Source organism: Saccopteryx leptura, chromosome 9 (genome assembly GCF_036850995.1).
Source record: "Saccopteryx leptura isolate mSacLep1 chromosome 9, mSacLep1_pri_phased_curated, whole genome shotgun sequence".
NCBI lineage: Eukaryota > Metazoa > Chordata > Mammalia > Chiroptera > Emballonuridae > Saccopteryx > Saccopteryx leptura.
In genome coordinates this window covers 74,937,456-74,956,801 of record NC_089511.1, presented here as the reverse complement: position 1 = coordinate 74,956,801, position 19,346 = coordinate 74,937,456, and the positions used below count along the sequence as shown (strand labels likewise).

Here is a 19,346-nt window from a genome sequence, read left to right as displayed (position 1 = left end):
AAGGGGAAAAGATGTTACTGAAGACGTGTTTACTGCCATTCACAAACAATTTCAGAAAGCCAGCCCTCAGTAATTCTGTGAAAGTCACATCAGGTAATGTAGGTAAAACAAATTCATTAATGTCAAACAGATAATATTAATTTTTCCTATCCTCCTTTTATGATGCCCTCTTCTTAGTGCAGAAATCTCACACTCCAGCCCTCAGTCGCACCAACGGTAGGAGACGAGGATAGAAGAAGACATTGGTCTCAGCAACGTCCATGGAGGTAACCAGAACTCGGACATAGGCACGGTCATCAGTAGTGACTTCAGCTCCAGGTTGCAGGACATCACTCTTCAACACACAGTTCAGGTAAACTGGGAGTAGCTTCATGCACTCAGGAAGGATCAACTGAGGGGGGTCACCAGGATAAAGTCAGTAATCATGAGAAATCCCTCCCAAATGCAAACATTTGTCCAAACAACTCCTCCACCAACATGTTTGCCCCACCTGTCCTGCAGAGGAGGGGCTGGCACAGTTCTTTCTGTAACAGGCTAGGATCTGGGCACACTGAGTGATAAGGGTATCACGAACAGTCTTCACAGGGCTGTTCAGGACCCCCCGGTATGCTGAATGGGAAACAGAAATAGCAGTCTTTGGTCAACCACTCCATCCCATGTGTCTTCCCACCATACACCAACGATTCAGAATGCTGAATCATTGACCTTTTTCAGCCCAAATCCCACCCTGCCCTACTTCTGTCCTCACCAAACTTGGCCATGTAATTGATGAGCGTGTCAGTCTCACAGTTTCGATACAGATCAGCCAGCTGGGTGCAGCAGTTTAGGGCCAGGTTGTGTATGCGGAGCCGTCGCTGCCCAGCACAGCTGGTATAGAGCAGGGCACACTAGGGGAAGGGAGAAAGGGAAAGCTCATAACCCTCCCTCACCAAAGCCCTCTGAAAAATTGCCCTTTTGCTATGCTTTTAAACTAGAGGAAAGACATGAGCCATCCTTTCCCCAACCTCTCCTAGTCCTCTCTATCCACCCCTCACCCTCTTCCCTGCAGCCTATTTACATCCAGTGAAATGACATCTGAGACTTCTTCCCTAGCCCCTGCCTCCCTCCCGCCTGCTACCTGCAGGAGGGCTCCATTCTCTTCATTGAGCCGATCATCATGCTTGAATTCCACAGTCACCGTCTTGTCCCCATCTAGCCCAGCCAGCTCCACATCTGTTGTGTTGCTCATGTAGAAAGCCCCAAAGAAATCTACAGCACGGATACCTGAGGCCACATGGACAGGGTCAGGGCTAATGGTATGACAGATGCCACTTGCTTCCCTCCCAGATTTAGCCCCCCACCTGCTCTTCTCCAACCAGGACTGACCAGTGCTTGTCCGGACCCGCATCACAGCATCAAAGCCAACAACCTTCTGTACATCCCGACGCAGGTCACTCACGAACCGTTCCTGGTCATTCTCTACCTGCAGCCCACCCAGGCCCAAAGTCAGATCACAGACATCCTGCAGACAACCCTCCCTGCACCCCCTCCAATCTATAAGCTGATGAATTATAATAACACTAACAGTGAAGACGATGAAAATGGGGTTGATGCCAAGATAGCCTTTAAGCACATTATGTGTCATGTACCACATCAAATGCTTTACATATAATTACTTAATCCTGATGACAAGTCCTAATTAATAAGTATTAAAATCACATTTTACAGATGAAGAAACAAAAAGAAAATAATTAACTAATTTCCCGAGGTCATATACCTAGTAAGTGGTAGGGCCAGAATATCAACCCAGGACTACTTCTAAGCCCTGTGCTCCCAACCGCTACACTCATTGCTATCTTCTTTACACTATGCGGTCTTCTCCTCTAACACTGTTCCTGTTAGTGAGCCAATAGCTAAAGAGCCACTCCACATGTAGGCACATTCCCAGTCCTGCTTCTGCATGCCACCCAGAGTCCCATGCTGTACCTGAAAGCAAGCATATTTGTAGACAGAGCCACCAGTGAGCTGCGGTACAACAGAGAGCGTAGCCACATCCACATACTGGTTAGGGAAGAGGAAGAGGTCTACACAGCAACCTTGGGCCACACACTCTTTGGCCAGGGTCTGATAAACACCTGTCTGAGGCTGGAACAGAGTCTGGGGAGGAATAGAAGAAAATGTTCAAATATATCAGCTCAACCCTAATTGAGAACTACATATATAATACGGGATATTCAAATACATGTAAACTTCAGATCTGCTCATAGGAGTTAGTAATAGTAGTAGAATTCTTTTTTTTTTTTTTTCCGAAGCTGGAAACGGGGAGGCAGTCAGACAGACTCCCGCATATGCTTGACCGGGATCCACCTGGCATGCCCACCAGGGGGAGATGCTCTGCCCCTTTGGGGCACTGCTGTGTTGCGACCAGAGCCACTCTAGCGCCTGAGGCAGAGGCCACAGAGCCATCCCCAGCGCCCGGGCCATCTTTGCTCCAATGGAGCCTTGGCTGTGGGAGGGGAAGAGAGAGACAGAGAGGAAGGAGAGGGGGAGGGGTGGAGAAGCAAATGGGCGCTTCTCCTGTGTGCCCTGGCCGGGAATCGAACCCGGAACTCCTGCACGCCAGGCCGACGCTCTACCGCTGAGCCAACCGGCCAGGGCTAGAATTCTTTTTTATTTTTTTTTCTGTCTTTAAATTTTTTTAAGTTATTTATTGACTTCAGAGAGAGAGGAAAAAAGAATGAGAAAAACACTGATTTGTTGTCCTACTTATGCATTTATTGGTTCTTTTTTTTTTTTTTTTTTTTTTACAGAGACAGAGTCAGAGATAGGGATAGATAGGTACAGACAGACAGGAACGGAGAGAGATGAGAAGCATCAATCATCAGTTTTTCGTTGTAATACCTTAGTTCATTGATTGCTTTCTCATATGTGCCTTGACCGCGGGCCTTCAGCAGACTGAGTAACCCCTTGCTCAAGCCAGTGACCTTGGGTCCAAGCTGGTGAGCTCTGCTCAAACCAGATGAGCCCATGCGCAAGCTGGCGACCTCGGGGTCTCGAACCTGGGTCCTCCGCATCTCACTCAATCCACTGCACCACTGCTTGGTCAGGCTACTGGTTGATTTTGAATGTGTTCTGACCAGGGATCAAACCCACAACCTTGGTGTATTGAGATGACACTCTAACCAACTGAGCTACCCAGCCAAGGTAAACATTGTTTTGGTTTTGTTTTAAAATAATCTATCCAGCCTGACCTGTGGTGGCGCAGTGGATAAATCGTCGACCTGGAAATGCTGAGGTCGCTGGTTCGAAACCCTGGGCTTGCCTGGTCAAGGCACATATGGGAGTTGATGCTTCCAGCTCCTCCCCCCTTCTCTCTCTCTCTCTCTCTCTCTCTCTCCCTCTCCTCTCTAAAATGAATAAATAAATTAAAAAAAATAATAATAAAATAAAATAAAATAATCTACCCAGGGCTTTAGGATGAGATGGAACAGAAATGTGGGGAGCAGTGGAGAAGGCTAGCAGTCATGGGTGTGACATGAGAAAGGGTCTAGTTCCAGTCCCCCTCAAGAAAATTAAGAATATTGCATTGTGAAGAGTGACCACCCTCCTCTATAATGTTAGGTCCTCCCCTTATCCCCCAATCCCATACCTTCTCCTTGTCTGTGTTGATCAATTTCCTATCATCTCTGTTCTTCAGTTTCCCTGGGGCCTCTGCAATGGGCAGGGAGGTGTGGAACAGAAACAGCTTTCCTGCACACTCGGCAGCCTAGGAAAGAAGAGAGCACTACTTGTTCATTCTTTCCTTTATTCATCTACTATTCATTCATCCCCTCCTGTCATTTATTCAGTACCCGCTGAATCAGACAAGCTGACTCACTGGGCAGTCACCAGTCACTGAAGAAATAGGGGTTGTATCCCAGTGGGTACAAAAGTCAGAGGAAAGTGAGGCAGAGGTGGTTGCTGGGGACTCTAGCCTTACCTTCAGTGCTTCCATCCCAGCCTGGATAACTGGGGCAAATACTGTCTCTGTCTCTCTTGTGTCTGCAAACATTTCTGGAATCTGATCCAATAAGCTAAAGAGATAGGTGATGGGAGATAATCAAAACTGCTATCCAGATTCCAGAGTCTTTAATTCCCTGAAGAGTCATCTGGTCCCCAGACTATGAAAACTCCTGAAGCACAGCTCCTGTCCTGCTGCCCCTCTGCTCAACTCTGCCTTTCTGTGGTTGTACCTACCGCACCCCCACTTTACCTCCACAATCTGGCTCTTACCTGGTGATAACTGCTCGAGACTCATTGACATTGACCAGGAAGCCATCTAGCAGTGGCACAAACATGTCAGCCACATCAGATACCACCATCATCTGTGGCTGGGCCAATGAGCTCTTCACATTGTAGAAGTGCAGCACCTTATTATAGGTGACAAAGCCAACGCGGATTGCTGACTCTTCTGCTCCACCCTCCCTGTAGAAGGTGACATTGTTATCCAGACCTGTCACCTTCTCTACCACCCAGCTTCATGACATCAGGCTCCATTTACGGTCAACCCAGACACCACTTCCAGCCCCGCATCGTCAGGCAAAGGAAGGACCTCAGCTCCCTAACTCACCTGGGCAGAAAGTCTACAAGTGACTTGAGCTCCTCACAGAGGAGCCTAACAAGACCACTCCTGATAGCATTGTATGAGACATCAATCATGAATATGAAGGCAGGAGGGCTGGGGAACTTATTGTTCTGCCAAGAAAAGAAATGTTAGGGTGAGAAGGGAATTGGTAAGCAGGCCACTTGATTAGAGAGAAGTCAACATCAAAGGGGACAAAAGAGACAAAGGGAAATGATCGCAGCAATACTTAGTTGTCTCATTTTCCTCCACCCACCGCTCCTCCCCATGGTATCTTCCCTCACCTTGCAGTAATCCACGGTGGCCAAGAATTCATAAGAGCCGAGGTATAGCTCAGGACGGTCATAAGCATCCACACGTTTGCCGGTATGATCCAGATGTTGAAAATACTGGGGGGGAACTGTGGGGAGTATGGCAGAGTGTTATTCAAAGGTCTACTCTCTCTTTTTCTTTAAAGATTTTATTTATTGATCTTAGAAAGAGGGGGAGAGAGAGAGAGAAAGAATGAGGAGGGGAGGAATGGGAAGCATTAACATGCTTCTGGTATGTGCCTTGACCCAGCAAGCCCAGGGTCGTGAACTGACGACCTCAGCATTCCAAGTCGACACTTTATCCACTGCGCCACCACAGGTCAGGCCAAAGGTCCATACTGGCCCTGGCTAAGCTCTTCTACTGCCCCACATCCCCATATGTGCCCTACTTCCCCAGTTCCTAGATAATGGACCCTCATCTAATTAGAAAGAAAGCACCAAAGATGTATTTCAGATCTTCCCCCAGTCCCAGCCACTATGAACATACCATCATTGATACAGCTGCAAAAGCAGCACTGGAAGCGCCTCCCTCCCTCAATGAACTGCATGAAAGGGCACATGTATGCTTTGCAGCGATTGCAGCGCAAAGGCCCAGATTCCCCATGGTCGACGATATACGGTGAAACCTAAGGAGTAAGGGGGAAGGGCTCAGACATACAGGGAAGCTACAGTGGGTTGACACGTGGCAATAGATGAGAAGGAACAACCTGAAGGGAGAAAGCATGGCTCAGATATTTCTCCTGGAGGGGGAATTCATTAAAGGGGAGTGAAGACAAAAGATAAGGGTACTGGTCACAGAAATATCCCTAAGAGTCCTAAATTCCATAATTTTTCCTTACTCTCCATCTCATCTCCAAAATTGCACTTCTTGAAAAAGAAAAGGGACCGTGAAACTTGCCCTACCAAGTCAAGGGCAAGTTGGGCATATGAGTAAAAAGCAAAAAATTACCTAGGATTCTCATTTCTGGTCCGATCACCAATCCCCTTCATTCTTGCCCTAGAGATCTTGACTCCTGCTTTCTTCCCCAACCAAGTATCTATGACACTTGTCCTCCCCATCCCTGGGTTTTTGTGACACCTACTAATGTCCGAGGTTGATGTCACCCTACAGTTAAGAGACCAGCATTCAAGTGTGCAAGCATTCCCACTGAGACTCACAAAGAGAAAAAGGCAGAGAAGGGAAGGGAGAGAAGCAGGATGTAAAGTGAGCGTGTAGCTTCCAGTCATAGAAAAACCTACCCTCAGTTTGATAAGGTAGGCATGAGGGTAGCCTACCAACTCCTGGCAGAGCAGCTTAACCAAACCTTTTCTCTTTTCATGCTTATTTCAAGTATTGGGGTGATAGATCAGGGCCCAGGCCAAGTAGGAGAAGGACTACTAGATCCTAATCTACCTTTTCTTTTGACACGCGGTCTTAACATCCTTAACCTATCTGGGATGATAGGATAGCATATAAGCAAAAGAATGTGCTTCTAATCACCTGGAAATGACCATACTATGAGAGGCTCCTGTTTCCAGCTGTCTCCTCAATCCAGTTATCTCTTACCCTATAAGTTGGCCCTGCCTCTTTTCATATTTTTTGTTTTCCCTATGGACCCTGCTCCAGTTCCACAATTTCTTGGGCTTCTGCTTTCATCCCTACACCCTCTTCAAGCTATTGAAGATATTCTCCCCTTCTGCCCAACCAAAACTTCTTCCACTGTAACTGCCAGAATCATACCAAGGAAGAGGTCTTATTCTCCCTCCCTCCCACCCTTTCATTATACCATCACTTACCTCTTCTGGAGGCAGCTTTGCCAGTGGCTTGATGACAGCTGCCAGGGGCACCTGAGCCTGCTTAGCCATGTCAGATGTGCAAGGGATATTGTAGGATGTGCATCGAATGTATCGGGGACTTGCATTCCCTGAAGGAGGAGGCAAAAAACCTGAGTTTTCAAAAAAACCTAAGTTTTCAAAAAAAACAATCCCTCCAGTTAACCAGCTCTCCATTGCTGATCCACCCTATCACCCCCACAAATGCTACAGCTGATGGTGGTTTTCCCCCTAGAGACCAAAGAAGGGTTGGTCTTTGATTAAAAGACTGACAAAAGCCCCACCTGTAAGCTGATAATCTTGAAGTAAAGTCCCCACAGGGAGGAGTTCATGCCTTTCTCACCTTGGTCTTTCACTAGGAAGTTGGTGGTAACTAAAGGTGGCACCTGACCCCGTACTCCAGTAACAAATGGCTCTGAACCCCGGTTGTTCCTGTCATCCTCAATAACCTGAATCTGTAGGGGAAAGTGAAATGAGTGAGGTGACAGAAGACAAGGCAATACCAGATCCCAGAGAGCCAGGAGAAAGAAAGGCTGAAGCTGCAGCACAGAAACTAATAATTTGCCAAGGAATAGCTCATGCACCAGGCCTGACCTCCTTCTGGAGATCATATAAAATGCTATAATCATCTGCTCTACCATTAGTAGCAAAATGCTGGCCAGGAACACCAAGAGTACGCTTCTTTATGAGTTTCCCAGACCCCCAATCAATAATAGTCACCCTTTTATTCCCCCAACTCCAGGACAGCTCCAGCCCTTATCAGAAACCTTCAAACACGATCAGATTTCACTCCCTCCCCCATCAAGCCCACCTCATTCCCCCCACCCCAGACACATCCTGAGTCAGAGCAGGAAAACAGACAATAGTAACCATGTAAATATGAATCTACCTGGAATGACTCTACATTCAATGAAAGTAGAAGGGACAGGGTGAGAAGAGGATTAAACAGCCAGAAATGATCGGGTGAAGCAGATGCTACCTTATGTTCAGGTAAGCATCAATGTATAAATATGGGAAAGGAGGGTAAGTACCCATTCCTTACAGCTCAATCCTCAATCTTCCATGTTTTGATAATCCAGCAAAGGAAAAAATAAAAACATTTTCCAAAGCTGATAATCAGATCTTTGTGCAGCTGGTATTCAGATCTTTGGTCAGTTACTTCAAGATGAGTTTGGTAAAACCAGAAAAAGTAAAAGGAGAATAAGGTTCCATATCCCATAGTAAAAGGAAATAAAGCATAGAAATATATCAGAGTCTAATAGACTTTTCCAAACCCGTAGTCCCTTCCCCTGTAAGAAATGCCAGTATCCCAAACTTGTACATTTGTAGGCACCTACCCAAATGTTTCTCTACGATAAGCTGCAGACTATTCAAACCCAAAGGGGAAGGATTTACCACTTATTTTTGTGCTGTTCCATCAAATGCCACATGCAGGCTCCTGTAGGAGCCAGCAGGACTAACATCAAAGCTTAACATGCCACCTGATCCCACCCTTAATGCCTGACCTTCTACCATCCCATATTTAAGGCACTGCTAACAGCTTGCTACTTTTTTATTACATGGTGACATGAGGCATGCACATCCTTCTAGTTTATAAAAGCGAGGTCTAGAAGGACTATAGAAAAAGGATGGAGAGGAATGGACATGGTGGATGAGGTGAAGATGAAGTCACAGGCATGCATGGGTGGTACTAACACACGGATGACACGCACACACACCCAGCCCCTGCACTTACTGGACTAGGAATGGCATCAGGGTCTATTCTGTGCCTGGTTTTCTGCTGAGGAGGCAGCTCATTGAGTTGCTTTTAGTGTTTTAATAATAAAGGCAGCAGGGAAATACAGGGAAGGAAACAAAAGAACAAGAAGCAGATGTTACTTCTCTCAACCCTGATGAGTTAGACATGAAAATCTGGAGCCCAGCTCATACTGCTGAAATCAGGCTCTCTCTAGATCAGAAATTCCAAGTCTTTCTGGCCCAACACATAGGCTCTAATGACTAAGACTTATAATGTAGAAAAATAAGGAGAAGGTCATACAGGACGCAAACAGGGGTTATATAGAGAGGGACTCTCAATGGGAGAATTCTTAAGGAAGAAGAAGGATACTCCCTCCAAAAGGCCAATACTCCCATCTGAATACTATTCTTAGGCTGAAAGAAGCCTCCCCTCACATACACCAGACTCTCCTCACTGAAGGAGGAAAAGGAGGAACAGCTTAATCCTTTCAGGTCCCCCTTAGCCCATTAGGTCCTTCATGCTGGTAGTTCCCCAGAAGAATAGGGAAGAGAACAGAATGGAATATGACAATGGCTAAGCATGGTGAAGTAACTGACATAGCAAATGTGCAGACAGCATTATAAAGTGGCCCCCACTTGAGAGTACAGTCCCAGCCTCTATTCTGAGTATGATAAGGTAGGCCTGAGGATTCTGATAGCTTTAATGGTGAGATTCACCCTCTTCCTGGAGAAAGCAACTTCCCTAAACTGCCCTTGTAAGCTATAGATCACTTTTCCCCATCCACACAGGAGCCTAGCAAACAAAAGTACTGAAGGTTTTCTCCTAAAACTGTCCAAGTAGGGGCAGAGAGAAACCAGTGAGGCTTTCCTTCTCTTAACATCTAACACCAGAGAATTTCCACTAACTCTACCCGTTAAGAAGGCTGTTGCCCTCCTAGATCTAAGATGATAAGACATGAACACAGACACTATTCCACAGAAGGGCAGAAGTTACCATGCTATGTCCAATAGCTGACAGCACTCAACCCAGAGGTCTACAGACACTGCTGATCACTGTTGGATTCCCTTTTTTCTGCGCAGCTATGGAATAAAAGTGTCTAAAAGTCTTCTGGAACCTAGCCTGACTAGATGGTGGCACAGTGGATAGAGCGTCGAACTGGGATGTGGAGGATCCAGGTTCAAGACCTCAAGGTCGCCAGCTTGAGTGTGGGCTCATCTGGTTTGAGCAAAAAGCTCACCAGCTTGGACCCGAGGTCGCTGGCTTGAGCAAGGGGTTACTCGGTCTACTGTGGCCCCATGGTCCTGGCACATATGAGAAAGCAATCAGTGAACAACTAAAGTGCCACAACGAAGAAACTAATGATTGATGCTTCTCATCTTTCTCCGTTCCTGTCTGTCTGTCCCAATCTATCCCTCTCTCTGACTCTCTCTCTGTCTCTGAGAAAAAAAAGAAAAAGACTTCTGGGACCTCAAGTTGCAGTTCAAAAAATCAAAAATTACATCTAGTTTCTATACCTATAAGATGAATAAACAAGGAAAATAATCAGAAAATGCTATCAAACATCTCATCCAGGTTGATTGACTTATCTGGCAGCCACAAACTCCTTCCCCAAGACCATGTAACTATCTACTTACAGGGCTTGGGATGGCATCAGGATCCAGGCGCTTAGGAGGAAGTGGCTGAGGACCAGACTGACTGCTAAAAGGGGGTGCTCCTGGGTATGGACTTCCATAATTTGGCTGAGGGCCCCGGGCTGGTCCAAAGGAGCCTGAGAGACAAGGATGCAAGGTTGATGAACTCAAAATCACCTCTCTTCTTAAAGCTTCAGGGAAATGACTAGACTCCTATAAATGCAGAATGATGATGCAGAGTAATGACTATTCAGAGAAAGAACACATTATCTAAACAATGAGAATAAAGAATATCTTATAAATCCTATATCCTAGTAATAATACCCTGAAGCTAGCTATCCATCTAGTTAACCACTTAGAAGCAATACTAAAGGCAAACAAAAAATACATCTGAATAGCTGAAGCCTTTCGCTCCTAGAGACATTGGGAAAAACTCACCATTTTGTTGCAGTTGATAGCCTGGCTGCTGGGAGGAGTGCATAGGTGGCGGTGGTCCTGGAGGCCCAGTCATCTGGGTACCAGGGTGCAGAGCTTGAGGAGGAGGTGAAGACACATGGTTGGGCTGGCTCACTGGGGGTCCCCCAAAACTCTGTCCTTGCAGGAGTGGGCCAGTCACCGAAGGCATCCGAGGCCCCCCTGAAGCTGGGGGTGTGAAGCTGGAGGCTTGCTGTGGAGCAGATCGCTGGGGAGGATGGGCCCCAGAATGACCCTGGGCCTGGCTAAGGGGAGGAGCCTGGCCTTGAGGATAGGAGCCATACAGACCAGAGTTAGGGAAACTTCCTGAGGCTGAGGCCAGCGATGTTGGTGGGCCTGAGAAGCAGAAGAGGTAGAATCAGAACCCCCGTCATTCTGCCTCCTTTTTCAGTAAATTCTTCCCTTTCCACGTAAGAGTGGCAGGAATGCCTGTCCCAGCTGATAGGGCTCAGAGGCACAAGAAATAAAAGGGATTACTGTATAACGCCACAGCCGGATGCTTCTTTAAAAAAGGAGGAACTGTAACATTCCTAGGTCATAGCTACTCACCATAGCCCAACCCTGAAGGGTGGGGGGCTGAGGCCACAGCACCACTGATTTGCATTCCAGCCAGCTGGGCAGTCACCTGTGCACTTGTTGGGGGAGGGCCATAGGGTTGAAGCACAGTTGGCTGGCTGACCACAGGGGCCAATGGGGCTGACCCAAATGGCTGAGACCCAGGGAACCTGTGAAGAGAAGGCAGGCAGTAAGGACTAGGGGGCTGGGACACCCTTCAAAGTTGGCAGGAACTCCACATCATACAGGAAGCTATACTGTTTACAGTGTCTTACTCTCATCCTGGGCTCTTTTATGGCTTCATACTTTTGTATATTTGCAGATAAATTATATTCTTGATGATAGACACTGTGATTATTCATTCATGACAAATCTTGTTTTCCATTGGATTCGCTCCACAAATATATGCCAAGCACCCTCAGATCAAATATTATTTACTCTGCTACTTAGATTATCCTCTCCTCTGCCTCAATCCTTTGTTGACCAACCACCTCAGTTTTGTAATCAGAAGCCCTGAAGGTTGAAAGGGAAGGTGCACAGAAGTATTAACACAACAGGCACTTAATAAATGTGGGATCAAACAAATGAAGTTTGATTGTTTAACTTCTAAACCAAAGTATTTATTACTTTATCCTGGGAAAGTGTTAGAAATATCTGTAAGATCAGAGAAGCAGGTCAACTTAATTTGGCATTCTGTACTAATCATAAAGATGTGTAAACTCCACCAGAAAAGGACCAGAGAAACAGAACATAAACCAGATAGCCTTCTAGCTGGGTCTATCTAGCAAAGCCTCATTATTTGGATAGCTATGTTAGACAGTCTTATGGTACCAGAGAGCACATTAAAATATAAATACAAAACCATTCCAATATCATTGCATACCAACTAGCATCTTGCACTACACTAGTTTTATGGTGTTACTACTACAGAAATCTACAATATAGATTAGTACACAAACAAGTTCCTTCTGGGATTTCAAGAATGAATCAAATTCTTCACAACAGTTTATTAAATTGAAAGTCTGACTTATCTTTCTTGTTTGTTTCTACTGAATAACTGGTACTTTATTAGTCCTATAATTTAATACTTTTCATTCATCCACTAAACTAGTATTTTTCTAAGTGTTATACTAATGAAGCTTACTTACCTCCCTAAGCTACTGTTGGGCTTTGCAGTTTTTGTCTTCTATAGCACCAAACATACTGTTAGCTCCATGGCAGAAACTCACAAATCTTTGTCAGAATAATTATATGCCATAGCCCAACTCCATTAATATGGATAATACTATCAATAATTATACAATGCTATTCTGTCACATGCCCTAGTAATAATAAACCATCATCAGTATATGTATATGTATATAGCTTTACAACTTATAAAGTATCTAAGTGCTTTAATGTAATCCCCACAGCAAAATAATGAGGAAACAGAGCAGATAAAAAACTAAGACACTTCAGCGGTAGAGCGTCGGCCTAGCGTGCGGAGGACCCAGGTTCGATTCCCGGCCAGGGCACACAGGAGAAGCGCCCATTTGCTTCTCCACCCCTCCGCCGTGCTTTCCTCTCTGTCTCTCTCTCTCTTCCCCTCCCGCAGCCAAGGCTCCATTGGAGCAAAGATGGCCCGGGCACTGGGGATGGCTCTGTGGCCTCTGCCTCAGGCGCTAGAGTGGCTCTGGTCGCAACATGGCGACGCCCAGGATGGGCAGAGCATCGCCCCCTGGTGGGCAGAGCGTCGCCCCATGGTGGGCGTGCTGGGTGGATCCCGGTCGGGCGCATGCGGGAGTCTGTCTGACTGTCTCTCCCTGTTTCCAGCTTCAGAAAAAAACAAAAAAAAACAAAACAAAAAAAAACTAAGACACTAGAGTATAATTGGCAGACCAAGCTAAAACTAGAGCACAGACCTGATTCTTAGTCTGAAGTACTTTACTTTTAAATTGTGAAATATAACATATAGTAAAAATACAGAAGCCCTGTATTTTTACTATATGTTATATTAGTAAAACATATAGTAAAATATATGGTCGGGTAGCTCAGTTGGTTAGAGCATCATCCCAATATGTCAAGGTTGCAGGTTCGATCCCCAGTCAAGACACATGTAAGAATCAACGAATGAATGCATGGATGAGTAAGAACAACAAATGAATCTTTCTTGTGTGCGTGCTCTGTCTCCCTTCCTTCCTCTCATCAATAAAAAAGAGAGAAAAATACGTAAAACATGTATGTACTGTTGAATTATAATAATTCAAACACCCATGTAACCAAACAACTCAAGAAATAAAATACCCTAACATCCAAAGGTCCTGTGTGCCTCTCCTCCATCATAGCCCTCACCCTTATCCCAGAGAACTACTTCGCTAACTTCCTCATAAACTTCCCTTTGTCTTTAAAACAATATAGTTCAGTATTGTCAGTTTTTCTAACTTTTTTTTAACAGAATTACATTATACATACTCTAGGTTTTGCTTCTTTTCTTCAACCATATGTTTATGAAATGTATCTATGCTATATATATCACTAAATATTATTCCACTAAATAAACATGCTGTGATTTTAATGCAGATAGATATTTGGGTTTTTCTAATTTTTAGATACAAAAATGTTGCTATGACCAAATATACAATTAATATGTTTACATACATGATTTTTTCTAAGCCATATAACTATGAGAAAAATTACTGGATTATAGGATATGCATATATTCAGTTTTTGGGGGTTTTTTGTTGTTTTTTACAGAGACAGAGAGAGAGTCAGAGTGAGGACTAGACAGACAGGAACGGAGAGATGAGAAGCATCAATCATTAGTTTTTGTTTTTTTTTAAATGAATGGGTTTTCTTTTTTTTTTTTTTTAAATATTTTATTTATTGATTTTTTTAGAGAGAGAGGAGTGAGAGAGAGAGAGAGAGAGAGAGAGAGAGAGAAGGGGGAGGAGCAGGAAGCATCAACTCCCATATGTGCCTTGACCAGGCAAGCCCAAGGTTTCGAACCGGCAACCTCAGTGTTCCAGGTCGACGCTTTCTCCCACTGCGCCACCACAGGTCAGGCCAATCATTAGTTTTTCATTGCACATTGCGACACCTTAGTTGTTAATTGATTGCCTTCTCCTATGTGCCTTGACCGCAGGCCTTCAGCTGACTGAGTGACCCCTTGCTTGAGCCAGCGACCTTGGGTCCAAGCTGGTGAGTTTTGTTTTTTTTTTAATATTTATTTATTTACTTATTTATTTGTTTATTTATTACAGAGACAGAGTGAGTAAGAGAGAGGGATAGACAGGGACAGACAGACAGGAACAGAGAGAGATGAGAAGCATCAATCATTAGTTTTTCATTGCGTGTTGCAACACCTTAGTTGTTCATTGATTGCTTTCTCATATGTGCCTTGACTGCGGGCCTTCAGCAGACGGAGTAAACCCTTGCTGGAGCCAGCGACCTTGGGTTCAAGCTGGTGAGCTTTTTGCTCAAACCAGATGAGCCCGTGCTCAAGCTGGTGACCTCGGGGTCTCAAACCTGGGTCCTTGCATCCCAGTCCAACGCTCTATCCACTGTGCCACCGCCTGGTCAGGCCATATCTTCAGTTTTAACAGATAATTCCAAATTACTTCCCAAAGTAATTGTACTTATTTGCACCTGAACACCAGTGGATAAAAGTTCCTGTTACCCCATATCCTCAGCAATATTTGGCATTGTCAGACTTTAATTTTGCCAAATCTGATGCATACATAGGAGAACCCTGTTGTGGTTTTTTAATTCGTATTTTTTTTCATTATTTATGAGGTTAAACAGCATTTTTAAAATTTTATTTTTGTTTTAGAGTTGACATACAATATTATGTTAGTTTCAGGTGTACAACATAGTGATCAGACATTTACCTTATTTCCCCATGTATAAAACATTCCCATGTATAAGATGCACCCTAATTTTGGGGCCCAAAATTTGAAAAAAAAATGTATTACATAAAGTTATTGAACTCAAGTTTTATTCATCATAAAATTCATACAACTCATCACTGTCAAGACTCCCATCCATTAGCTTGTCCTCATCTGTGTCTGATGACAAATCACTGTCTTCATATATTGCTCGTCCTCAGTTTCATCTATGGCAGCAGTTCTCAACCTGTGGGTCGCGACCCTGGCGGGGGTCGAACGACCAAAACACAGGGATTGCCTAAAGCCACCCGATGGCTTACCAACATTTAAAAAGAAGTCAGAGAAGCCTGACCAGTGGTGGCACAGCAGGCTTGAGTATGGGATCATTGACATGATCTCAAAGTCACTGGCTTGAGCTGAAGGTCGCTGGCTAGAGCAGGAGGTCACTGCCTCGGCTTGAGCTTCCTTGGTCAAGGCACGTATGGTAAGCAATCAGTGAACAACTAAAGTGATACAACTACGAGTTGATGCTTCTCATGTCTCCCTTCCTGTCTCTCCTTTCTCTCCGCCAGGGTTGCGACCCACAGGTTGAGAACCGCTGCTTTAAATAATATCTCTATACTGAAGACCTCCAAATTTATATCTCCAGTCCTGACATCGTTCCTCAGCTATAGTATGTACAACTAACCACTCAACACCACTACTTGGTAGCTAGCTGCTTTTTTAAAACTTCTATATCTTTCAAAACCTACATTGCCATCTTTACTGGAAGTCTCCCAGCTAGTAGGTTTCTTAAATCTATAATGTACAAACTAAAGCCCTTCATTTCACCCTCAAAATCTCCTTCTCAAGTATTTCTCACCTCTGTTTCTTAAGGCAAAAAGAGACATCCAGAATTCCTCTTTCTCTATTAACTCACACCCAATTCTCTTGACTCTACCTTTAAAATGCATTCCAAATCTATTCCTCACACCTCTACCACTACCATCTTAAACCAAACCAAGACCATCTCTTACCTGAATTACTGCAACAACATCCTAACAGGACTCTCTACTTCTGCTCTTTTCTTTCTTTTAAGAGAGATAAAGAAAGAAAGGAGACAGAAAGGGAAAGAGATGAGAAGCATCAACTCGTAGTTGCAACACTTTAGTTATTCATTGATTGTGTCTCATATGTACCTTGACTGGGGGGCACCAGCTAAGCTAGTGACTCCCTGCTCAAGCCAGCAACCTTGGGTTTCAAGCCTGCAACCTCTGGGCTCAAGCCAGAGACAATGGGATCATGTGCTCGACAATTGAGCCAACCAGTAGGGGCCAAGTGGGTTCACTTTATAATAATTTTTTAAACGCCCTGGCCGGTTGGCTCAGTGTAAGAGCGTCGGCCCAGCATATGGAAGTCCCAGGTTTGATTCCCAGTCAGGGCACACAGGAGAGGCAACCATCTGCTTCTCCACCTCTCCCCCTACCACTTCTCTCTCTTTTCCTCTCCTGTACCCAAGGCTCCACTGGAGCAAAGTTGGCCCGGGCACTGAGGATGGCTCCATGGCTTCCGCCTCAGGCGTTAGAATGGCTCTGGTTGCCACAGAGCAATGCCCCAGATGGGCAGAGCATTGCCCCCTAGTGGGCATGCCAGGTGGATCCCGGTTGGGTGCATGTGGAAGTCTGTCTCTCTGCCTCTCTGCTTTTCACTTCAGAAAAATACAATAATAATAATAATAATTTTTTAAGCTATACATTTCTATGGTTTTTTTGTTTTGTTTTGTTTTAGTGAGAGACAGAAAGAGGGACAGATAGGGACAGACAGACAGGAAGGGAGAGAGATGAGAAGTGTCAATTCTTCATTGCAGTACCTTAGTTGTTCATTGACTGCTTTCTCATATGTGCCTTGATTGGGGGCTCCATCAGAGTGAGTAACCCCTTGCTCATGCCAGCGACCTTGGGCTTCAAGCCAGCGACCTTTAGGATCAAGCCAGCGACCATGGGGTCATGTCTATATGATCCCATGCTCAAGCCAGCGACCCTGTACTCAAGCTGGTTAGTCTGCACTCAAGCCGGATGAGTCCACGCTCAAGCTGGCAACCTCGTGGTTTCAAATCTGAGTCCTCTGCATCCTAGGTTGATACTCTATCCACGGCATCAACGCCTGATCAGGCTTGTGCTTTTTTTTTTTTTTTTTTTCCCAGAGACAGAGAGAGAGAGTCAGAGAGTGGGATCTATAGGGACAGAGAGACAGGAACGGAGATGAGAAGCATCAATCATTAGTTTTTTGTTGCGCATTGCGACACCTTAGTTGTTCATTGATTGCTTTCTCATATGTGCCTTGACCACGGGCCTTCAGCAGACCGAGTAATGCCTTGCTCCAGCCAGCGACCTTGGGTCCAAGCTGGTGAGCTTTGCTCAAACCAGATGAGCCTGCGCTCAAGGTGGCGACCTTGGGGTCTTGAACCTGGGTCCTCCACATCGCAGTCTGATGCTCTATCCACTGTGCCACCGCGCCTGGTCAGGCTGTGCCTTTTTTTTTGTATGTGCTTTATATTATAATGAAAATATCCATTGCATAAATAAACAAATAAATGGGAACACTACTCCCCAGCTTAAAACTCTCCAATGGAGACCTGACCTGTGATGGCACTGTGGATAAATCGTCGACCTGGAATACTGAGGTTGCCAGTTCAAAACCCTGCACTTGTCTGGTCAAGGCACATATGGAAGTTGATGCTTCCTGCTCCTCCCCCCTTTCTTTCTCTTTCTCTCTCTTTCTCTCTCACCTCTCTAAAATGAATAAATCTTTTTAAAAATTTTAAAAAATAAACAAAAACAACTCTCCAATGGTTTCTCATAGCAACTAAAATAAAATTTAAACTTTTTCTTTTTCTTTTTTTTGTATTTTTCTGAAGTTGGAAATGGGGAGGCAGTCAGACAGACTCCCGCATGTGCCCGTCCGGGATCCACCCGGCATACCCACCAGGGGGCGATGCTCTGCCCATCTGGGGCGTTGCTCTGTTGCAACCAGAGCCATTCTAGCGCCTGAGGCAGAGGCCATAGAGTAATCCTCAGTGCCCGGGCCCACTTTGCTCCACTGGAGCCTTGGCTGCGAAAGGGGAAGAGAGAGACAGAGAAGGAGAGGGGGAGGGGTGGAGAAGCAGATGGGCGCTTCTCCTGTGTGCCCTGGCTGGGAATCGAACCCAGGACACCTGCACGCCAGGCTGATGCTCTACCACTGAGCCAACCGGCCAGGGCAAATTTAAACTTCTTAAAATGGCTTACAAAGCACTGCATAATATGGCTCATGCCTGTTTCTACCTTATCTCCTCCACTCTCCACTGTGCTAGCCACACTGACTTCCTTGCTCTTCTTCACATCCATCAGATTAATTTCTCCATTAGGACCTTTGCACTTGTCTTGCCCTCTATCTGTGATACTCTTCCCCCAGACCTTTAGAGAGCTACCTTCATCATTTCACTGAAGTTTTAAATATCACTTCAAACAGGCTTTCCTTGACCAATATATTTAAAATAGCACCTACCTCATTGCCAGTCATTCTCTATATCCTTATTCTGTTTTATTTATTTTTAATTTATTTATTGATTTTAGACAAAAGGAGAGAGAGACAGGAACATTGAGCTGTTTCTATATGTAAACTGACCAGGGATCATACTGGCAACCTCTGTGCATTGGGAAGATGGTCTAACCAAACAAGCCATCTGGCCAAGACCTGTCTTATTTCTTATTTATATTTGTCTACTTGTTATCTGCTGTGTATTCCATTAAACTGTAAGCTCCACGAGAGCAGAGATTTGGTCTGTTTTGTTTACTGCTTTATCTCTACCTCTAGAGTAATGCCTGACACATAATAGTACAAAGTAATATTTTTTCCAGTTGATGAATTCCCTATACTGCTTCCAAAGTAGTCCTACACACAGGGTTAGGCAGAGCTTTTCAGGATTTTTCTCCAGGCTTGCATCCAATGCTAAAATGTACATTCTGGATACCCAATAAATGTCAGAAAGTGGCCCTGGCTGTTTGGCTCAGTGGTAGAGTGTTGGTCTGGCATGTGGATGTCCTGTGTTCGATTCCTGGTCAGAGCACACAGGAGAAGCTACTATCTGCCTCTCAACCCTGCCCTATCTTTCTCTGTCTTCCCCTCCTGTAGCCATGGCTCGACTGGTTCAAGTGAATTGGCACCAGGCACTGAGGATGGCTCCATGGAGTCTCCACAGGTGCTAAAAATAGCTTGGTTGGAAGCATGGCCCCAGATGGGCAGAACATCAGCCTCAGACAAGGGTTGCTGGGTGGATCCCAGTTAGGGTGCATGCGGGAATCTGTCTATCGCCCCTCCTCTCACTTGGAAAAGAAGAAGAAA

The 19,346-nt window shown here is 45.1% G+C and overlaps 1 protein-coding gene across 5 annotated transcripts in view; it reads right to left on the bottom strand.

The window, feature by feature from the left end:
- The window catches only part of SEC24C (SEC24 homolog C, COPII coat complex component), a 28,187-nt gene that overhangs the window by 1,868 nt on the left and 6,973 nt on the right, over positions 1–19,346 (bottom strand). For 3 of the 5 annotated variants that reach the window (XM_066350104.1, XM_066350103.1, XM_066350105.1), the window contains 17 exons: positions 11,116–11,291; positions 10,531–10,902; positions 10,096–10,229; positions 8,459–8,527; positions 7,067–7,178; positions 6,688–6,815; positions 5,399–5,537; positions 4,885–5,000; positions 4,589–4,713; positions 4,252–4,443; positions 3,959–4,052; positions 3,629–3,745; positions 1,966–2,136; positions 1,118–1,462; positions 749–887; positions 491–609; positions 212–391 (listed from right to left, as the gene is read on the bottom strand). In XM_066350104.1, the coding sequence (XP_066206201.1) occupies positions 212–391; positions 491–609; positions 749–887; positions 1,118–1,462; positions 1,966–2,136; positions 3,629–3,745; positions 3,959–4,052; positions 4,252–4,443; positions 4,589–4,713; positions 4,885–5,000; positions 5,399–5,537; positions 6,688–6,815; positions 7,067–7,178; positions 8,459–8,527; positions 10,096–10,229; positions 10,531–10,902; positions 11,116–11,291 (2,728 nt within the window). The remainder of the gene's footprint in view (positions 1–211; positions 392–490; positions 610–748; positions 888–1,117; positions 1,463–1,965; positions 2,137–3,628; positions 3,746–3,958; positions 4,053–4,251; positions 4,444–4,588; positions 4,714–4,884; positions 5,001–5,398; positions 5,538–6,687; positions 6,816–7,066; positions 7,179–8,458; positions 8,528–10,095; positions 10,230–10,530; positions 10,903–11,115; positions 11,292–19,346) is intronic. The other 2 variants (XM_066350106.1, XM_066350107.1) reach the window with 2 other exon arrangements.